This window comes from Phacochoerus africanus, chromosome 15 (assembly GCF_016906955.1).
Source record: "Phacochoerus africanus isolate WHEZ1 chromosome 15, ROS_Pafr_v1, whole genome shotgun sequence".
Taxonomy (NCBI): Eukaryota; Metazoa; Chordata; class Mammalia; order Artiodactyla; family Suidae; genus Phacochoerus; species Phacochoerus africanus.
The window spans coordinates 29,684,274-29,703,919 of NC_062558.1; the positions used below are offsets into that span (position 1 = coordinate 29,684,274).

The following is a 19,646-nucleotide window of genomic DNA, read 5'->3' on the forward strand; positions in this document are numbered from 1 at the left end:
CTGTAAGCATGTTTATATATATGAATTGATTATTTTGGATAAATTAATGAGCAAAGTTAAAATTGAGAAAACTGTTCAACTTTTTCCCTACAAAATGGATAAAAATCCATCTTAGTGGTTGAATAGTTTGATCTGGTTCCTATGAGTACAGTTGGAAAATCCAACTGAAAATATATTGAAATAGGCATTCCCCCCCCCCAAACTCCATATTCCTTATCTAAAAGATGAGACCTAAAAGATCTCCTGGGCTCAACCATTATTTTTTCATTTTCTCTTGGCTCAATTCTAATCATTCATCAATTCATGCTTTTTTTTGTGTGTTTCACATTCTTCCATTTTGAGCTTTCATTTAAACTTAGTCTCATGGATTCTCCTTAAATGTCTTGGAAGCCATTCCCCCTACTTTCTCTCCACATCCTGCACATCATCTTTTTCCTGGTCTCTTGTAGCAGTTGCCTAAGATGTGTCCCTGCATCTTACCCTGTGAATTCTCAGTTTGCTTCCACATTGCTGTGGAGTAATTTTTCTAAGTCACAAATCTGACTGTGTTCTCTATCTGAAAATCCTTTAGTGACCCCTGTTACTCACAGGAGTAAATGGACTATTTAGCATGGGGTACAAGTCTATGGGTGATAAATTCATTGTCTCTTGCCATCACCTTCATGAACCTTCTATTTCTGTTCTGAGCTTTCGTACCCATGTGGAATTAAACTACTCTAGCTATCTTAGGGTGCCAGTGTCTTTTATGTCCCCGTGAGTTTGAATGCACTTTCCAAAAGATCCTTGTCTGCCTGGGGAATTCTTCCTTGAGACTCAGCTCCACTGTCATCTTTGTAACCTCTCTTCTCAGGTGAATTTAGCATTTCCTTCTCTGTTCTCACAGCATTTTGTAGACATATACTCTTGCTGTGATTTATGTACTTGTCTGTCCTTTCTTTTTCTTTCCTTTTTGGCCACAGCTGCAGCATATGGAAGTTCCTGGGCCGGGGCTTCAGTCCCAGCCACAGCTTCAACCTATGCCACAGCTGTGGCAGTGTGGGATCCTTAACCCAGTGCACCCGGCTGGGGATGGAACCCATGCTGAAGCAGAGACAGTGCAGGATCCTTAACCCATTGTGCCACAGTAGGAACTCCTGACCACATCTTTAATTTGAATTTCTTGAGATCAGAGACTATTACTCTCTTTCATCCTTTTTTTACCTGATATGTTACAGATTCTTTGTAAATATTGAATGAATGGATCGGTAGAAAATATTGGTTTATATTTAGAAGAGATTTAGTTGTCATTTTAAGTATTTTATGTTACTATTTAATATTTTTTTTCTAAAGATGGTGGAGCCAGGGCAAGATTTACTGCTTGCTGCTTTGAGTGAGAGTGGAATTAGTCCGAATGACCTCTTTGATATTGATGGTGGAGATGCGGGGCTTGCAACTCTGACACCTACTCCTCCAGTACAACAGGTAAGAGTTTTCCAAAGCTTCTGTAAAAAGTGAGTTTTTTCTTTTCTTTTTTTTTGTGTGTGTTTCAGGGCTGCACCTTTGGCATATGGAAGTTCCCAGGCTAGGGATCAAATCTGAGCTTCAGCTGCTGGCCTAGGCCGCAGCCACAGGAACATGGGATCCGAGTCACATCTGTGACCACCACAGCTCATGGCAATGCCAGATCCTTAGCTCACTGAGCAAGGCCAGGGATTGAACCCGCATCCCCATGGATACTCAAGTTCGTAATTTGTTGAGCCACAAGGGGAGCTCCCCAAAGTGATTTTTTTCTAAATTTTAATTTATTCTTACAGAATTAGGTATTAATTTTATTTACTTACATATTTTTATGGCCACACCTGCAGCATTTGGAAGTTCCCAGGCCAGGGGTTGAATTGGAGCCACAGCTTGCCACAAAGTTGGATTCTGAATCCACTGATAAAGGCCAGGGATCAAATCCTTATCCTCACTGAGATGTCAGGTCCTTAACCTACTGAGCTACAACAGGAACTCCAAGCTTTAATTTCAAATATTTATGTGAATTGTCATGTTTATGTTGAGTATTAGTCTTCATTCACAAGGCGAAAAACACTTGCAATGAAAATCAGGACATTTTCTGCTTTGATATATAATGTAAAAGTAAGAGATGAGTTGCTTAGAGTTATTGTGGGAGATCACTAATCTCAATAGTTGTCTTCTTACTTTGTAGGAGCGTTTTTCTAAGGTTTCAGTATACACATTCTCTGAAAGCAAAAATAAGATTCTGGTGTTAGTGTAGTTTAGTGTAGTGTAGTTTAGTTAGTGTAGTTTAGTGTAGTTTAGTGAAGATGTTATGCTTGCAAAGATTGTTACTTTATACCTGATATCAGTGATATTTGAATGTAAAGCTTGGAAAATTTTTATTTTAATGAAATAATCTCTTGTTCTTGAAACAGAATTCACTGCCATCATTCTTTATTTCTTTCTCTGATGTTGTTTTCTCTCCAGTCAGTGCCACTTAGTGCATTAGAACTAAATTTGGAGACTGAAGCAGCAGTTCCTGTTAAACAAGAACCAGAGACGGTATCTACTCCAGCATTATTAAATGTTAGGGTAAGAATTACTTAGATTTGTGAAAATAGTTTAGGCTTATAGTATGAAAATAAGCTTTGATATGAAATAGTTTTATTTCACTATTTCTGCTTTTTTCTGTTTCCCAGTATTCTACTCTCACCTCCCTTTATAAAACATTTCTTTCACTCTTATGGAGTAATGCCGATCAAAAGATAATTAGGAAAAAAAACATTTTTTAAGTTTATTTATTACAAATGATACAAAATTTGTGAAGTAAAGATGAACTACACATTACTACACTTTTCATTTTTACTTATTTCAGCTTTTGTCTATTGGTATATGTAATTTTTGTGATTGTTATTCTTTAAATATAGAGTTCCTCTGACCTTGCTTTAACCATAGCAATTATTAACTTAAGCCTAGTGGTATAAAACTATTGGGTAAACTATTAGGTTAAAATTTGGTAACTTGTGATAAATTATTGTTGAGAGATATATATTTAGAAGTGATAGTAATCTGTAGTTCCTGTTGTGGCTTAGCGGAAACGAATCTGACTAGCATCCACGAGGACTCAGGTTCGAGCCCTGGCCTCGCTCAGTGGGTTAAGGATCCAGCATTGCCATGAACCGTGATGAAGGTTACAGACATGGCTCGGATGTGGCATTGCCGTGGCTGTGGTGTAGGACAGTGGCTACGGCTCCTATTTGCCCCCTACCCCAGGAACCTCCATATGCCGCAGGTATGGCCCTAAAAAGACAATAAAAATAAAAAAGCAAAAGTGATAGTAATCTAAAAGATTCTTGGTAGAGGAGTCATGGAGAAATAAATAATTTGAAGGGGAATGGAAGTAGAAATAGACTTAAATTTATAAAAATATCTTAGTTGTACTTTAGTTACTTGTAGCAGACATTGTTGTCCTCAAATCTTGACCTTTTATTTCATTTTTTTCCAGCTCCTAACTACTCCCTTCCCCAACTATAAAAAATAAAATGCTGTGTAGCTTTGCCTTAGTCTCAAAGGAAGCATCCACATTATTGTTAATATTTGTAATTTACCTAGGTGGATCATTCATGTACCATTGGAATTTAAAACAACTGTGCTTGGTTGGCATTATCTTACTGGTATTATTAAGATAAATGTTAGTGGAATCTGTATGATTGCAGACAAAGCATTGAACAGAAATTATAGAGTGTTAGAAATGGAAAATGGTCCTCAGAGATTGTGGGCCTCCAGAGGTGGAGTGAATTGCCAAATGTTATCTTATTAGTTGAGTCAGTGCTGGGATTAGAAATTATGTTCCTAGTCCCTGTATTATGTGGGTTACTGTACATCACAGCTTGCTTAGGATGGTCTCATTTTATGCTCGCTGCCCCCAATACTACTATCATACCTTCTTTTCCTCAAAGGTGTATTTTAACTCTGTAGTTTATAGCTACCAAGTAGTCTAATAGTTAATATTAGAAATGAAGTGCCAATGGTTAGGTGAGATTCTTAAGTCAATTTTATTTTATTTTATTTATTTATTTTTGTATTTCTGTCTTTTTAAGGTCGCACCTGTGGCATATGGAGGTCCCCAGGCTAGGGGTCAAATTAGAGCTGTAGCTGCTGGCCTATGCCGCAGCCACAGCAACTCCAGATCCAAGCCATGTCTGCGACCTACACCACACCTCAGGGCAATGCCGGATCCTTAACGCACTGAGCAAGGCCAGGGATTGAACCCGCAACCTTGTGGTTCCTTAGTCGGATTGTCTCCACTGCGCCTTGAGTCCATTTTAGATTTTTAAATGGACTTTAAAAAGTGGACTGCTGTGTTTGGACCACTGTGTTTGTGGCTATGGTCTGATTAGAGAATAAAGAATTTCACGGGTGTGATGTGTATGGTTTTCTTTTCTAGCAGCAGCCTCCATCTACGACAACATTTGTGCTGAATCAAATAAATCAGCTTCCAACCTTGGGATCTACAATTGTAATGACTAAAACACCACCTGTAACAACGAATAGGCAAACCATCACTTTAACAAAATTTATTCAAACTACTGCAAACACACGTCCCTCGGTCTCAGCACCAGCAGTGCGAAATGCCATGACCTCTGCACCTTCAAAAGACCAGGTTCAACTGAAGGACCTACTAAAAAATAATAGTCTGAATGAACTAATGAAACTGAAGCCACCAGCCAATATTGCTCAGCCAGTTGCAACAGCAGCCAGTAAGTCTTTTTGTTTTCAACAGAGTAAACTGTCTCTCTTTGTTATATGTCAGTGTGTTTTTAAGGCTGGGGCATTCTAAAGGAATGGGCAAGAGGTGTTTGTAGGGTGATTCAGAACTAACTTTGTCTCTAGTGACAAATGTAATTTTAAAAATCAGATAATCTTTGAGTTTGAATCTGTACCATTGTGCCTTATGGCTGTAGTTTCACTCTCAGGTTATTGTCCTGAACTAAGTGGAGCCTGGCAGCCAGATGCCCATTGAGAAATCATTTTAAGCATCTTAAGACTGATTTCCATTCTTTGCCATGGAGAGCACGACCGTGGCCCTGACTTAGCTGAGGTGCAGGGCACCATCTGAAATGGCTCTTGGAAGACTTGGGGATGATCAGCAGTTAGTGGAAGCTGCTTTTCATTAAAGTCTTTGAATTTAATGAGAAAGACTGCTGCTGTTCCATTGTGAAGAAAATGTGTGGGTTTTTTTGTTTTGGGGCTGCACCTTCTGGGAATGGAGGCTCCCAGGCTAAGGGTCAAATTGGAGCCATAGCTGCCAGCCTACACCCCAGCCACAGCAACTCGGGATCCGAGCCGCGTCTGTGACCTGCACCACAGCTCATGGCAATGCTGGATTCATTGAGCAAGGCCAGGGATTGAGTCCACAACCTCATGGTTCCTAGTCGGATTCATTAACCACAGAGCCACGACGGGAACTCCCGAAGTATAATTTTTAAAGGACAAAAGGCTGTAAGTCAGGGCCATCCTTGTGTGGAAGCCTGAGAAATTGTTAGCTTAGACCAGGGCTGAAAAAGAAACATAGTAAGTGAATGCTAAAGATAAAGCAATGTTTGTATTGTAGGACAGGGTCTTTTTTTTTTTTTTTGCTGCCTTGTTGCATATGGCGTTGCTGGGCCAGGGATCAGATCTGAGCTTCTGTTGCTACCAAAGCTGCATCTTTGGCAACACCAGATCCTTAACCCACTATGCTGGACCGGGGATCAAACCTGCTTCCCAGCATTTCCAAGACGCCACTGATCCCATTGCGCCACAGCAGGATCTCTGAAAGGGTCATCTTATTGAAAGGGAAGAACATTAAAAGTATGACACTGTAAAGAGCAAGGATTTGCATGGTTTTGCATGTTCTCTTTTCTGTGTGAGTGCTACCCCCTTTGAACCCTCTAGCTCTTTGGGTTTCTCTTTGGATTCTGAATTGAGCTCCAGTCGTATAACTCTTTTTTGTTGTTTTTTGGGTTTTTTTGGTCTTTTTTTTGCTATTTCTTGGGCCGCTCCTGCGGCATATGGAAGTTCCCAGGCTAGGGCCAATCGGAGCTGTAGCCACCAGCCTACACCAGAGCCACAGCAACGCGGGATCCGAGCCGCATCTGCAACCTACACCACAGCTCACGGCAATGCCGGATCGTTAACCCACTGAGCAAGCGCAGGGACCGAACCCGCAACCTCATGGTTCCTAGTCGGATTCGTTAACCACTGTGCCATGACGGGAACTCTGTTGTTGTTTTTTTTTTTTTTTTTTTGCTTTTTAGGGCCGCACTTGTGGCACATGGAGGTTCCCAAGCTAGGGGTTGAATCGGAGCTGCAGCTGCGGGCCTACAGCCACAGCAACACCTGCAGCTGCCACATGGGATCCAAGCAGCCTCTAGGAGTTACACCACAGTTCACGGCTACGCCAGATCCTTAACCCACTAAGGCCAGGGATCAAACCTGCAGCCTCATGGATCCCAGTTGGGTTCGTTAACTTCTCTGCCACGAAGGGAACTCCTGTATAACTCTTCCTATGAGCTGTTTGCTGGCTTTCCTACAGTCATATTAAACAAATCTGTGCTCCCAAATAAATTTGTTATCTCTATACCAGCTTCCTTATTTTGCTAATACTTTAATCCTAGCTATTTTGTAGTCCCAAGTGACAGGCTGCCCAAGTACTTCCCATATAGTAGAACACATAAGGTGCTAATTAGTTCTCCAGGTGTGATTTTCACGTTGTGAATACCAGGTACTAGGAGTGCTTCAGGGATACTTGAAGGATGGAGGCTAGTTTTAGGGGTTTTGGAATCCTCAATGAAGCAGTTCCACTTTGATTGATATTCTGAATGAGAGGTTCTACTGCTGTATCTAAAAGTAGTTTGAACGAGTTCCTACTGTGGTGAAACAGGGTCAGTGGTGTCTCTAGAGTGCTGGAACCCAGGTTCAATCCCCAACCTGGCACAGTGGGTTAAGGGTCTGGTGTTGGGGTAGCTGTGGCTTGAATCTGATCCTTGGCTGGGGAACTCCATATGCCTCGGAGCAGCCAAAAAAGAAAAACAGCTTCATTGTTTGGATCTTTATTCTGAGGGAAGGAAGACAATATAGTTCCCAAATTAGTCTTTTTCCCTTTCCAGAAATAATTATTTTGCCTTGGAAGTTAGTAAGTACCTCCAAATCAGGTGAGACTGATTCTCAGTGTTAACGCCAGGGTTTTTTTTGTTGTTGTTGTTGTTTGTTTGTTTTTAATGAACCAAGTGAAATGTGTTAGAGTAATGTTGGCTCTTGGTACTTGTTTTGAATAAACTTGTTTTGAATAAAACAGTGTTCTAGTTAAGGTGTTTTTTTGATAAGTAGTTGCTAGATTTCCTGTGCACACATTTCTTTTTAAGTTGTTTTCTAATGTTTTTACCTCTGTAATTATATACAGTTTTGCATATTTTTATCTTTACGTTTAATTCAGTAAGCATATTGGTTTATTATTTGGGTTGTGAAGTGGGTAAACTTACTGAAATTTTTAAAAACTGTAAGAAAATAGAGATTTTGTTCTAAAAGATAAATTATCTCTCCCCCTCAGCTGACGTAAGCAATGGCACAGTAAAAAAAGAGTCTTCTAATAAAGAAGTAGCAAGAATATGGATAAATGATATGAAAATGAGGAGTTTTTCCCCAACTATGGTGAGTATCTGTATTTTTGTGTGGTTCAGGTAAATTGATTCTATACATGTATTTAATACTTATGCAGTGTATATCCCTACCTATGAGGTAGGTTTCTGACTCTCACTTTTAATATACGTACAATTTAACACTGCAGGGTTTAAGTAGTAATATAAGACATAGCAAGAGGTACATTGTGATGCTCGCAGTAAGGGTTATGAGTTTGGAGGAAGACTCAGTAGCCCATAGACTTCATTTTATGGAGGAGGAGATATCATGGAGCTTGAGTGTTGAGTGTGGAGAAACTTTGAGAGGGCATTTTAGGAAAGGAACTGCAGCATTAATAGGCACAGAGGAGGTGATAGCTGTGTGCTTAGGATACTTGGCTAAGGGAAGAAATTGCCATGATAAATTGGGGGCTCTGTGGAGGGTCCTGAATTGTGTTTGATGGACTTGGGCCTTAGAGCAGCACCATTGAAGGTGTAGAGGGACCTGTTAGTGACTCACAATGGGTTGGGATGGGGAAGAAAAGACAGGTTGGAAGGTTTGGTGATAAGTACAGGGTGATTGGAAAGGGTGAGGGGAAGGAAAAAAAGAAAATAGGAGGTGATTGTACATTGTCATATCAGAGGATTGATAAGACTGGGAATGGAATATGGAATTGGAGAGATAGCAAAGCAACCTGTGTCTGAGGTTTTGAATGGGGACCAGGAGAGCAACTGCTGGCATTATCAGTTTACTTTTTTTTTGGCCCTGCCCATGGCATGTGGAAGTTCCCTGACCAGGGATCAAACCCACATGACAAGCTGCCACACAAGTCACTGCAGTGACAACGCCGGATCTTTAACCTGATGCTCCGCAGAACTCCAATATCAGTTTATTTAATGGTTGTATGCCAGCAGCTTACTTGAAAGTTGATTTTTTGGAAAATAGGAATGCATTTTTGTTTAACATTAGTGCCCAAATTCCCAGTCCAGCCCATGTTGCCCATAGCATGCCAAAATTTCTATATTGTTCTAGCAGTTAAGAAATATCTAACAGAGGGGAGTTCCCGTCGTGGCGCAGTGGTTAACGAATCCGACTAGGAACCATGAGGTTGCGGGTTTCGTCCCTGCCCTTGCTCAGTGGGTTAAAGATCTGGCGTTGCCGTGAGCTGTGGTGTAGGTTGCAGACGTGGCTCGGATCCCGAGTTGCTGTGGCTCTGGCGTAGGCCAGTGGCTCCAGCTCCGATTTGACCCCTAGCCTGGGAACCTCCATAGAAATAGCAAATAGCAAATAGCAAAACCTCCATAGAAATAGTGGCCCAAAGAAATAGCAAAAAGACAAAAAAAAAAAAAAGAAATATCTAACAGAGATTGCAAACTGGTAACCTGTGGACCAAAACCAGTTGACAGATGTGTTTTGTTTGGCGTCCACATTATTTTGAAAATTTTTGAATGTGTTGTTAACACATAAAAATCCCAATTTCTAGGTCCTCTTTGAAAAATAGTACCTGACAATACTGGGCACACATTTCCCACCTAGTATTAACATGCCTAGAGTTGAACATTTACTTTCTGTGTTGGTCGGGCATTCCCCAGTATCAGTCTCCCTCCCCTTCATGTATCTCCTTGACCCTAAGCTTGCTACCTGCTGCCATTTTATATCCAGCTGGCTTAGAAATATAAGCCTTGTCCCTGCATTTTGCGACTAATTAATCCTCCAGTTATACCCATGGTAAATTCTTTTTTTCAGTAGGGAAATAAAAGATAAAGGGAGAAAGGATGCTATGCTATATGGTCATTTAGCATAGTTTGCATTCCTACTTTATAAAAAGGTGCAAAGGAGGGGATTGGGAGGACTTAAGAGTTTTAGTAATTTGCCCTAGGCCACACAAACAAGAGCAGAACTGTATTGGTATCTGTTTCTTTGGCTAGCCCCATTTTGTGTCTTTGTTTCTGAAACTGGGTTTCATTTTAGCATACTTTCTGAGAGCATTTGGAGTTTTTTGGATTTTTTTCTAAGGACTCTGGGTTGATGTTGGCTGGATGTTTATCTCCTGTCTCCCTTTTCCTTCCCATGTTTATTGAGCATCTGTGTGTCATCATATGCTGCTGTAGTCTATATTAAAATAAATTAGTAAAAATAAGTAAAAGAGGAATTTGACCTTACCTTTTAATTCCATGTTATCCTTGGCATTACCTGTGTGTGTTCTGATTGGGTCTTCTCTTTGTTGTTCTCCCCTCCTTGGTATACCAGCTCTCATAGCTTCTTCCCTACACTCTTTTCTGATCAAGCATGTGTGAATAAAGAGCATTCCTAGAGTTCCCACAGTGGCACAGCAGCTTAAGACTCTGACTGTAGCAGCTTGGGTTGCTGCAGAGGCATAGGTTCAGTCCTGGGCCTAGTTCAGTGCATTAATCCAGCCTTGCCGCAGCTGCGGTATAGGTCCCAGCTGCAGTCCTAGCTGTGGCTTGTATTTGATCCCTGGCAGGGGAACTTGGGAGATGAATTGAAAAGAGGGTGGGATGCGACATTTAAAGAGAGTTTCTGCCCATGACACTGTAGGATGTGCTTCTGGGGCTCATCCACCTTTTCTCTTCTCTCCATATCTCTTGCTCTTTCTATTTCTGGTATTAGAATGAAGAGTGAGGACTGGAGGAGGTTAGAGAGAATGCTGGGCTTCAGGGAGGGTATTGAGGGGGAAAGTAGTTTAAGAAGATAGCGGAGCCCTTTTGGTGATCCATTTGTGTGTTTGAGGTGAGGGTAGGTCATGGATTATCTGTGCTCATCATTGGAGATGCAAAGAAGTCACAAAGTATGACCTAAATTTTAGGGAATACAAAAATGGTATTGTATGGCATGTTTCCGAGATTAGAGATAGTGGGTATTCCTATTCTTTGGGCCTCCAGTGTCTGGATGTAGAGTTGATTTTACTCTCTCTGTGTTATAGAAGGTCCCTGTTGTGAAAGAGGAAGATGAACCAGAGGAAGAAGACGAAGAAGAAATGGGTCATGCGGAAACCTATGCAGAGTATATGCCAATAAAATGTATGTCTTTGGGATTTGTCAAAGTAATGAAAGACTTCTGATTTCCTTTTGAACTTATAAAAACTTCCCACAGACATTGCTATCTATTATGATCTATCCTATTGGGTACCTTAGTATTTGAAAAGTGTGAGCTTTATATATAATATGTTTTAAACTATAGTATGTTTTAAAATAGCTACATGAAAATTCTGCTTTTTAAAAAATTTTCCTACACAAATTTAGAACTTTGTTTTAGAATGAGGTCTTTTAAAACCAAGAGTTAAAAAGCTTTTTCCTTTCAAGTTAATTTTGCTCATATCAGCAGTGATTGTAAAATCATAGTAAATTACAGAAATGTAAACATATATCTTAGCTTTATATGGCTTAGGAGAAGAAATTCTAAAAACTCAGACATCTTTAAAATGTGCTATTTGAATTCAGTGGTTTACATTAACACCATTTCTACTACCCTTTTTCCATGACTGTGATTCATTTTTTTAGTGGCCACTGTATTGTTGAAAATTAATTTTTAGCTTTTATATAAAATTTTTCGGAGTTCCTTTCATGGCACAGTGGTTAACGAATCTGACTAGGAGCCATGAGGTTGCGGGTTTGATCCCTGGCCTTGCTCAGTGGGTTAAGGATCTGGCGTTGCCGTGAGCTGTGGTGTAGGTTGCAGACGCGGCTCAGATCCCATGTTGCTGTGGTTCTGGCGTAGGCCAGTGGCTACAGCTCCAATTGGACTCCTAGCCCAGGAACCTCCATATGCCGTGGGAAGTGGCCCTAGAAAAGGCAAAAAAAAAAATTTTTTTTTTCTCACATTTTCATTTTATAGGATAAGAAGGGGAAAAAAATCTGTGGCTAGAATTTGTCTCTAGAATTTTTCTCATATGTTCTTTGTCTCTCTAAAAAGTCACTAATTAGACCACTTAAACCAAAAATCTGTTTACCTTAGTATGGATTCCAACATCCTATAGTTTTCTGGTCACTTAAAATGGTGCTTTAATCTAGGATTATGTTCTGTTAATAAGGGTGAACCTAGTGGTATGAACTGTGGTGTTTTTCTAGGTCTTTATTTTATTTTTTTTTATGGCCGTACCTGTGGCATACGAAAGTTCCCAGGCTAGCGGTCAAACCAGAACTGCAATTGCCAGCCTACACCACAGCTGCAGCAACCTAGGATCTGAGCCGCATCTGCGAACCACACCACAGCTCACAGCAATGTCAGATCCTTAACCCACTCAGTAAGGCCAGGGACCGAACCTGAATCCTCATGAATACTAGTGGGATTCTTAATCCACTGAGCCACATGGGAACTCCCTCTAGATCATTTTCATCAGCAAGTCTCTGTTTAAACTATAAGTAGTTGATAAATAGGTCATTTTAGTCAGATTTAAATAGTACTTCATTGCCAATCATTGACTTTACATAGGATCCCAGAGTGTATAGTTACTTAACATTTTCTGTGTCGGAGGAGAAATATTGCAATATTCTGTGGTAATACTGGGAGTGTTATTACTTAGAATAATTAAAATGAAGTATTTTTAAATTTTTGTTTAGTAAAAATTGGCCTACGTCACCCAGATGCAGTAGTTGAAACTAGCTCTTTATCCAGTGTTACTCCTCCTGATGTTTGGTACAAAACATCTATTTCTGAAGAAACCATTGATAATGGCTGGTTATCAGCATTACAGCTTGAAGCAATTACATATGCAGCCCAGGTAAGCTATAACATTTTATAACTGCTTACAATTTTATCTTTAATCTTAGTTCATACGATATAGTTGTTTTATTTCAAAGTTAAGTTTTCCTTGCGTGAAAAATTTGTGAGTGTGATTTTTTTCTTTTCTTTTTAGGGCCGTACCCATGGCATATGGAGGTTCTCTGACCAGGGATTGAATCTCAGCCACAGGTGTAGCAACTGCTGGATTCTTTAACCTATTGCTCTGGGCCAGGGATCGAACCTGCACCCCCACAGTGACCCAAACCACTGCAGTCAGATTCTTGATCCACAGCAGGAACTCCAGAACTTGATTTTTATGGAAGTTTCATGTGTTAGGAAAATTAAAGGGTGCTGTGGATGTGGGGAATGCATTTCTAGTGGAAATGACAAACTGTCATAACCTTTTTGGAATTCACTGGGAATATGTATTAAAATTAAAAATACCTGTGGGAATTTCCTTGTGATGTAGTGGGTTGTTGCTTCAGTGGCTGGGGTCACTGCTGTGGCATGAGTTTGATCCCTAGCCTGGGCATTTCTGTATGTCATGGGCACGGCCAGAAAAAACTTTGTATTTGATTGTGCAGTCTTTGAAAGAATTATGGAAGACTGCCCACCAATTTGTTAGCTTTAGTTACTTGCTACATGTGAGGGTGGAAAGAAAAAATACAGTCACACCTCAGAGATATGACAGGTTCAGTTCCAGACCATCATAATAAAACATACATCACAGTAAAAAAAAAAAGTTACATGAAATTTCTGGTTTGCAGTGCATGTAAAATTTAGTGTTTACACTATAATGTCTATTAAGTGCGGAATAGCATTATGTCCAAAAGAAAAGTGTGCATACATAAACTTTATTTTTTTTATTTTTTGGTCTTTTCGGGGCTGCACCTTCGGCGTATGGAGGTTCCCAGGCCAGGGGTCCAGTTGGAGCTGTAGCTGGTGGCCTATGATGCCACAGCAACACCAGATCTGAGCTGCGTCTGTGACCTGCACCACAGCTCAGGGCAACACCAGATCCTTAACCTGCTGAGTGATACCAGGGATTGAACCTGCCACTTCATGGTTCCTAGTCAGATTCATTTCTACTGCGCCACAACTGGAACTCTATACATGAACTTTAAAATACTTTAATGTTTTGAGTTCCCTTATGGCTCAGCTGGTTAAGGATCTAATGTTGGCCCTGCAGAGGCTCAGGTTGCTGCTGTGATGTGGGTTTGATCCCTGGCCCAGGAACTTCCACATGCAGAAGGCACAGCCCAAAAAAAGGAAAAACCACTTTAATACTGTAATTCTTAGGTGGTGTAGAGGGTTAAAGATCTGGTGTTTTCTTTGCTGCTGTGACATGAATTCTATCTCTGGCCCAGGAACTTCTGTGTGCCTTGGGTGTGGCACCTCCCCCCTGCCCCCCAAAAAAAGAAAGACTTAAAAGCTGAACTATTCTTAGATCTGTGGGCTATATAGAATGGATGTTGTATTACAAAGCAGGCATGAAAATGCCATTGATCTCCATCAGACCTTTTGAGTGCATCGTCAATGAGCAGTAATATTTTGAAAGGAATCTTTTTTTTTGAGCAGTAGTTCTCAAAAGTGGCTTTTAAATGTTCAGTAAACCGTGTTGTAAGCAGATGTGCTTTTTGTTATTCTGCTTTTAGAGGACAGGCAGAGTAGATTTAGTATAATTCTTAAAAGGCCCTAGGATTTTTGGAATGGGAAATAAATAAGCATTGCCTTCAACTTCAAGTCACCAGCTGCATTAGCCACTAAAAAGTCTTCCTATCCTCTGAAGCTTTGAAGCCAGGCATTGACTTCTCTTTAGCTGTGGAAGTCCTAGATAGCATCTAAATTCCAATAGATGGCTGATTTATCTGCACTGAAAATCTATTGTTTAGTGTAGCCACCTTTATTAATCATCATTGTTTAGGAGTTCCCATCATGGCTCAGCGGAAACAAATCTGACTAGTATCCATGAGGATGCAGGTTCAATTCCTGGCCTCACTCAGTGGCTTAAGGATCTGGCATTCCTGTGAGCTGTGGTGTAGGTTGCAGACACAGCTTGGATCTGGCATTGCTGTGGCTGTGGCATGTGCCAGCGGCTACAGCTCCATTTCGACCCCTTTCCTGGGAACGTCCATATGCCACAGGTGTGGCCCTAAAAAGACCAAAAAAAAAAAAAAAAAGTCATTGTTTAGTGTAGCCATCTTTATTAATCATCATAGCTACGTCTTCAGGATAACTTTTACTTTCTACATTAGCACTTGCTGCTTCCCCTTGCACTTTTATGTTATGGAGATGGCTTCCCTCCTTAAACCTCATGAGCCAGTCTCTGCTAGCTTCACATTTCTGCAGCTTGTTCACCTCTGCCAATCTGCACAGAATTAAGGAGAGTTGGGGGTCTTGCTCTGGATTAGGCTTTGTTGTAAGGCAATGTTATGGCTGTTTTGATCTTTAATTCAGACCACTACAAGTTTCTTAATGCAATATGCTGTTTCACTTTCTTATTTGTTCACTGAAGTAGCACTTTTAATTTCTTTCAAGAATTTTCCCCTTGAATTCATTGCTTGACTGTTTGGAGTGAGAGGCCTAGTTAACGTTCATCCTATTTCAGCTTTCAACATGCATCCTTACTTATGTATAATAATTTCTAGCTTTTGATTTAAGGTGAGAGACATGCAGCTCTTCCTTTCACTTTAATGCTCAAAGAAGCCAATTGCTCTAAATTCAGTATTGTTGTATCTCAGGGAATAGGGAGGCCTAAGGAGAGGGAGAGAGGGAGATGAAATGGTCAGTCCTTGGAGGAGTCACGACACATTCAGCATTTATTAGGTTAACTGTCCTAGATGGACAGGGTTTGTTGTGCCCCCGAACAATTAAAATAGTAACGTCAAAGATCACCGATCACAGAAGTTCCCCTTGTGGCTCAGTGGAAACAAAGATCACTGATCACAGATCACAATAACACATAAAATAATAATGAAAAAGTTTGAAGTATTGTGAGAGTTACCAAAATATGACACACAGACAAGTGACCAAATGTTGTTGGAAAAATGGCACCAATAGAACTGCTTGACACAGGGTTGCCAGAGACTTTCAGTTTTCCACTGAAGTGCAGTAAAGTGAGTACAGTAAGGTAAAGGGTGCAGTAAGGTAGGAGTTCCCGTCGTGGCTCAGTGGAAAATAATCTGACCTAGTATCCATGTGAATGTAGGTTTGATCCCTGGCCTCACTCAGTGGCTTAAGGATCTGGCTTTGCCATGAGCTGTGGTGTAGGTTGCAGAAGCAGTTCAGATCCCGAGTTGCTATGGCCATGGCATAGGCTAGTGGCTACAGCTCCGATTCGACCCCTAGCTTAGGAACCTGCATATGCTATGGGTGCAACCCTAAAAAGACCAAAAAAAAAAAAATGCAGTAAAGTAAAACAAATATGCTTATGTAGTAGATATAAAGTATCCACACTAAGCCAACCATATGCCATTTATATAAAAGTAATGAAGTAATGTTAATATATCTCTAAAACAATGTATGAAAGACTAATTGCCAAAATATCTAAAGGAGTAATTCATTACCAATTTTTTTTTTTTTTCCCAGCAACATGAAACATTCCTACCTAATGGGGATCGTGCTGGCTTCTTAATAGGTGATGGTGCTGGTGTAGGAAAAGGAAGGACAATAGCAGGAATCATCTATGAAAATTACTTATTGAGTAGAAAAAGAGCTTTGTGGTAAGTGCTTAAAAACTGGCTATGGAAGCTTTCATTTGTGAATAATCCAACATATGGGGATGGGTTTTTAATGAGTAGGTGTATTTTTTTGAAGTGTTTAGGCCTGCTTTTATTTATTCCTGAGTGATGCTAGAATGATGGAATTTGCATTTGATTTGTATATTTTTCTTTTCCCTTTTCTGGTTGCAGGTTCAGTGTTTCAAATGATTTAAAGTATGATGCTGAAAGAGATTTGAGGGATATTGGAGCAAAAAACATTTTGGTCCATTCATTAAATAAGGTATGAAAATTTTCTATTAATTTAGTCATTCAGTAGGTATTGACTAATTTGTGAGATATGGGAGTAATAGTTTCTTCTTCAAGAGTTCTTAAGAGGATTAATTGAGTTATTTTACAGAAAGCAAAGTGAGGGCTAGCCACTATTGTTGGTTTGTGGATTACTGTGTTTCAAATAATACCTCAGGTAGGGTTATGTAGTAGCAAACAAAATAAGCATTGTCTCTTTTTGTGGGGTTTATTCTCTTAGTCTTCAGGGGTTTTTTTTTCCTTTCTTTTTGTCTGTTTCTGAAGTAACTTTACATGGGTGAAACTCATATATCTCCAAGTATAATGATGCAGTGTAATATATATGGACAAGTGGTGTTCCCACTGCAGCATTCAGAGAATTGCAGTTTGGAGATTGGTTTAGATATATGTATGTTCAGATGGGCTTGATACTTGTACCTGTATTTATGTTAAAACAAATTCTGTCAGGTGGAAGAAAATTTGTTTCATTGTCAAGAAGCAGAGTTTAATGTGATTAGAATCTTAATGTTCATTTAGTATATCTTTATTGGCCTCCTACCGTGTACTAATTGTTGGAGTCAAAAGGGTAGAATAGACAAAACTAGTTCTTGCAAGTGCTTCCCTGTTAGCCCTTTGACAATAAATAAATGTTAATCTATTTTCCGTGTGAGTCTTAAGTTGCTTCAGTGTTGCCCTGCCCATCACTGACATTTTTGGGTGAATATTACTAAGTAGACTGGTAGGTAAAAGTACTGTCTCTTTTTTTTTATTGCTTTGTTTTTTGTTTTTTGTTTTTTAGGGCCATACCCACAGCATATGGAGGTTCCCAAGGCTAGGGGTTGAATTGGAGCTGCAGCTGCTGGCCTATATCACAGCTCATGGCAATGCTGGATCCTTACCCCACTAAACAAGGCCAGGGATTGAAACTGTGTCCTTATGGATACTAGTCAGGTTCTTTTCTGCTGAGCCATGATGTGACAAGCCACTGTGTCTTGAAGGAATACTAACAGTTCAGAACTAAAACATGTAACGGACACCTAGAAATATTTTTGATTTCTGACTCAGTATAATTGAAGAAGGGCACAGCAATCATAATTCTTATATATCCCTTAGAACTCAGTTACAGTGCTTTGCGTATAAAATGCACAATAAATATTTGTAGATTGAATATTGTTAATTTTGAAACTTCGTTGAAAACTGGATCCTTATAGGTTAAAGTACGTGTGTACATATGCAAGGGTGTGTGTGTGGGTATATGTGTACACACATGTATGTGAGAAATTTTGTTTATGATCTTAAAAGGTCCTTTGATTTTCCTAAAACCCATCATGGTCCCACCAGTTTCCTACTGTAGAAATTTGTATGGGATAAATATTTCAGATAATAAATATTTCTTTTCTTTTCTTTTTTAGTTTAAATATGGAAAAATTTCTTCCAAACATAATGGGAGTGTGAAGAAGGGTGTTATTTTTGCTACCTATTCTTCCCTTATTGGTGAAAGTCAGTCTGGTGGTAAATATAAAACGAGGTTGAAACAACTTCTGCATTGGTGCGGTGATGACTTCGATGGAGTGGTATCCTTTGCAACAAATTTTATATTTTTTAATGACACAAAAGTTAATGTAAAGATAAACATTTGGAAAATAAGAATTCTGAGGTTAAATAAAAAGACTAGGTTGGGATGAGAACTTTAATGATTACATAGAGTCTGAGGGAGCCAGAAATTAGGTCCCTGCTTTAGGAGAATGTTATTAGGAATGGGATAGTCTGAATACCCAATTCCTTTTTTGTTCTTTTTTTATTTTTCTTCTCTATTCTCTTTTAAAGTTAGTGATTTCCAAAATTATTTTGTCATAGCACGCCTTTTACCATCCTGCATGAGGAACACTAGTTTTTGAAATGCTGATTAAGTTGGTAATCACTTGTGCTTTCACTTAACAGAATTTGCCAAAATTATCTGTGGTGGACTATTTTAGCTATAATGGGTCCTTTCCTTCATTCTAATTAAGAATTAAATATCCAGTTAAGATTAATGCCAAAATGGAGTTCTCTTATGGTATAGCTTGTTAAGGATCAAGTGTTGTCACTTTGGCTTGGGGTGCTGCTGTGGTGTGGGTTTGATCCCTGGCCCAAGAACTTCCACATGCTCTCCTCATAGCCAAAAAAATTAATGCCCAAATCAGTAAACGCCTCTGGGGATGGGGTGGGATATGGAAATATGGAAACCAAGGAGAGGCACATAAAGGGCTTCATTTATATTTGTTATTTTAAGGAAAAAATCTAAAGCAAATTTGGCAAAATGTTAAGGTTTGTGGGTGTTAAAAAAAAAAAAAGTTAATGCTTGGGGACTTGTTATCAACAGCATTCCTCCCTCTGATAATCTTGATTTTTTTTTTTTTTAAACTCCAGATACCACCGTAGAAATTTTGAATGTTTCCCAAAGCCTCAGGGAAATAAAAGTTAACTCTTCCCAGAAAAGCAGAGATGCTTGCTAGTAATGTGACATGTTCCTTAATTCTTTCCTTTCAGATAGTATTTGATGAATGTCATAAAGCAAAAAACTTATGTCCTGTTGGTTCTTCAAAGCCCACCAAGACAGGCTTAGCAGTTTTAGAGCTTCAGAACAAATTACCAAAAGCCAGAGTTGTTTATGCTAGTGCCACTGGTAAGTAGTTATTTGTTTAAAAAAAAAAAAATATATATATATATATATACACACACACACACACATATATACACACGTGTGTGTTAATTTTTTTCAACTACAGTAAGTTTATTTTGGGGTGTTTCAGGTGCTTCTGAACCACGAAACATGGCCTATATGAACCGTCTTGGAATATGGGGTGAAGGAACTCCATTTAGAGAATTCAGTGATTTTATTCAGGCAGTAGAACGGAGGTAATGCGATTGACAGTGTATACTATTTATTCTCAATAGCAGTCTAAAAGAGATGTTGTTGCTAAAACCTCTTCCATGTATGTTAAAGCTCTACTATATTTAATGATACTGTGTTTTTATTCAGAGGTGTTGGTGCCATGGAAATAGTTGCTATGGATATGAAGCTTAGAGGAATGTACATTGCTCGACAGCTGAGCTTTACTGGAGTGACCTTCAAAATTGAGGAAGTTCTTCTTTCTCAGAGCTATGTTAAAATGTATAATAAAGCAGTCAAACTGGTGAGCATTTTAACTCCTGGTACTTTTGTTGCACTGATCAAGTTTCTGTTAGCCAGTTTTGTCCATTGCAATGTTTATCAGC

General features: G+C 39.5%; 1 protein-coding gene across 6 annotated transcripts in view; it reads left to right on the forward strand.

Annotated features, from left to right (window-relative positions):
* The window catches only part of SBNO1 (strawberry notch homolog 1), a 58,560-nt gene that overhangs the window by 10,289 nt on the left and 28,625 nt on the right, over window positions 1-19,646 (forward strand). Inside the window, exons 2-13 of one of the 6 annotated variants that reach the window (XM_047760180.1) lie at window positions 1,330-1,461; window positions 2,467-2,571; window positions 4,427-4,739; window positions 7,571-7,671; window positions 10,583-10,679; window positions 12,219-12,379; window positions 15,970-16,103; window positions 16,293-16,383; window positions 17,801-17,962; window positions 18,918-19,053; window positions 19,181-19,286; window positions 19,411-19,564. In XM_047760180.1, the coding sequence (XP_047616136.1) occupies window positions 1,330-1,461; window positions 2,467-2,571; window positions 4,427-4,739; window positions 7,571-7,671; window positions 10,583-10,679; window positions 12,219-12,379; window positions 15,970-16,103; window positions 16,293-16,383; window positions 17,801-17,962; window positions 18,918-19,053; window positions 19,181-19,286; window positions 19,411-19,564 (1,692 nt within the window). The remainder of the gene's footprint in view (window positions 1-1,329; window positions 1,462-2,466; window positions 2,572-4,426; window positions 4,740-7,570; window positions 7,672-10,582; window positions 10,680-12,218; window positions 12,380-15,969; window positions 16,104-16,292; window positions 16,384-17,800; window positions 17,963-18,917; window positions 19,054-19,180; window positions 19,287-19,410; window positions 19,565-19,646) is intronic. The other 5 variants (XM_047760182.1, XM_047760181.1, XM_047760183.1 and 2 more) reach the window with 5 other exon arrangements.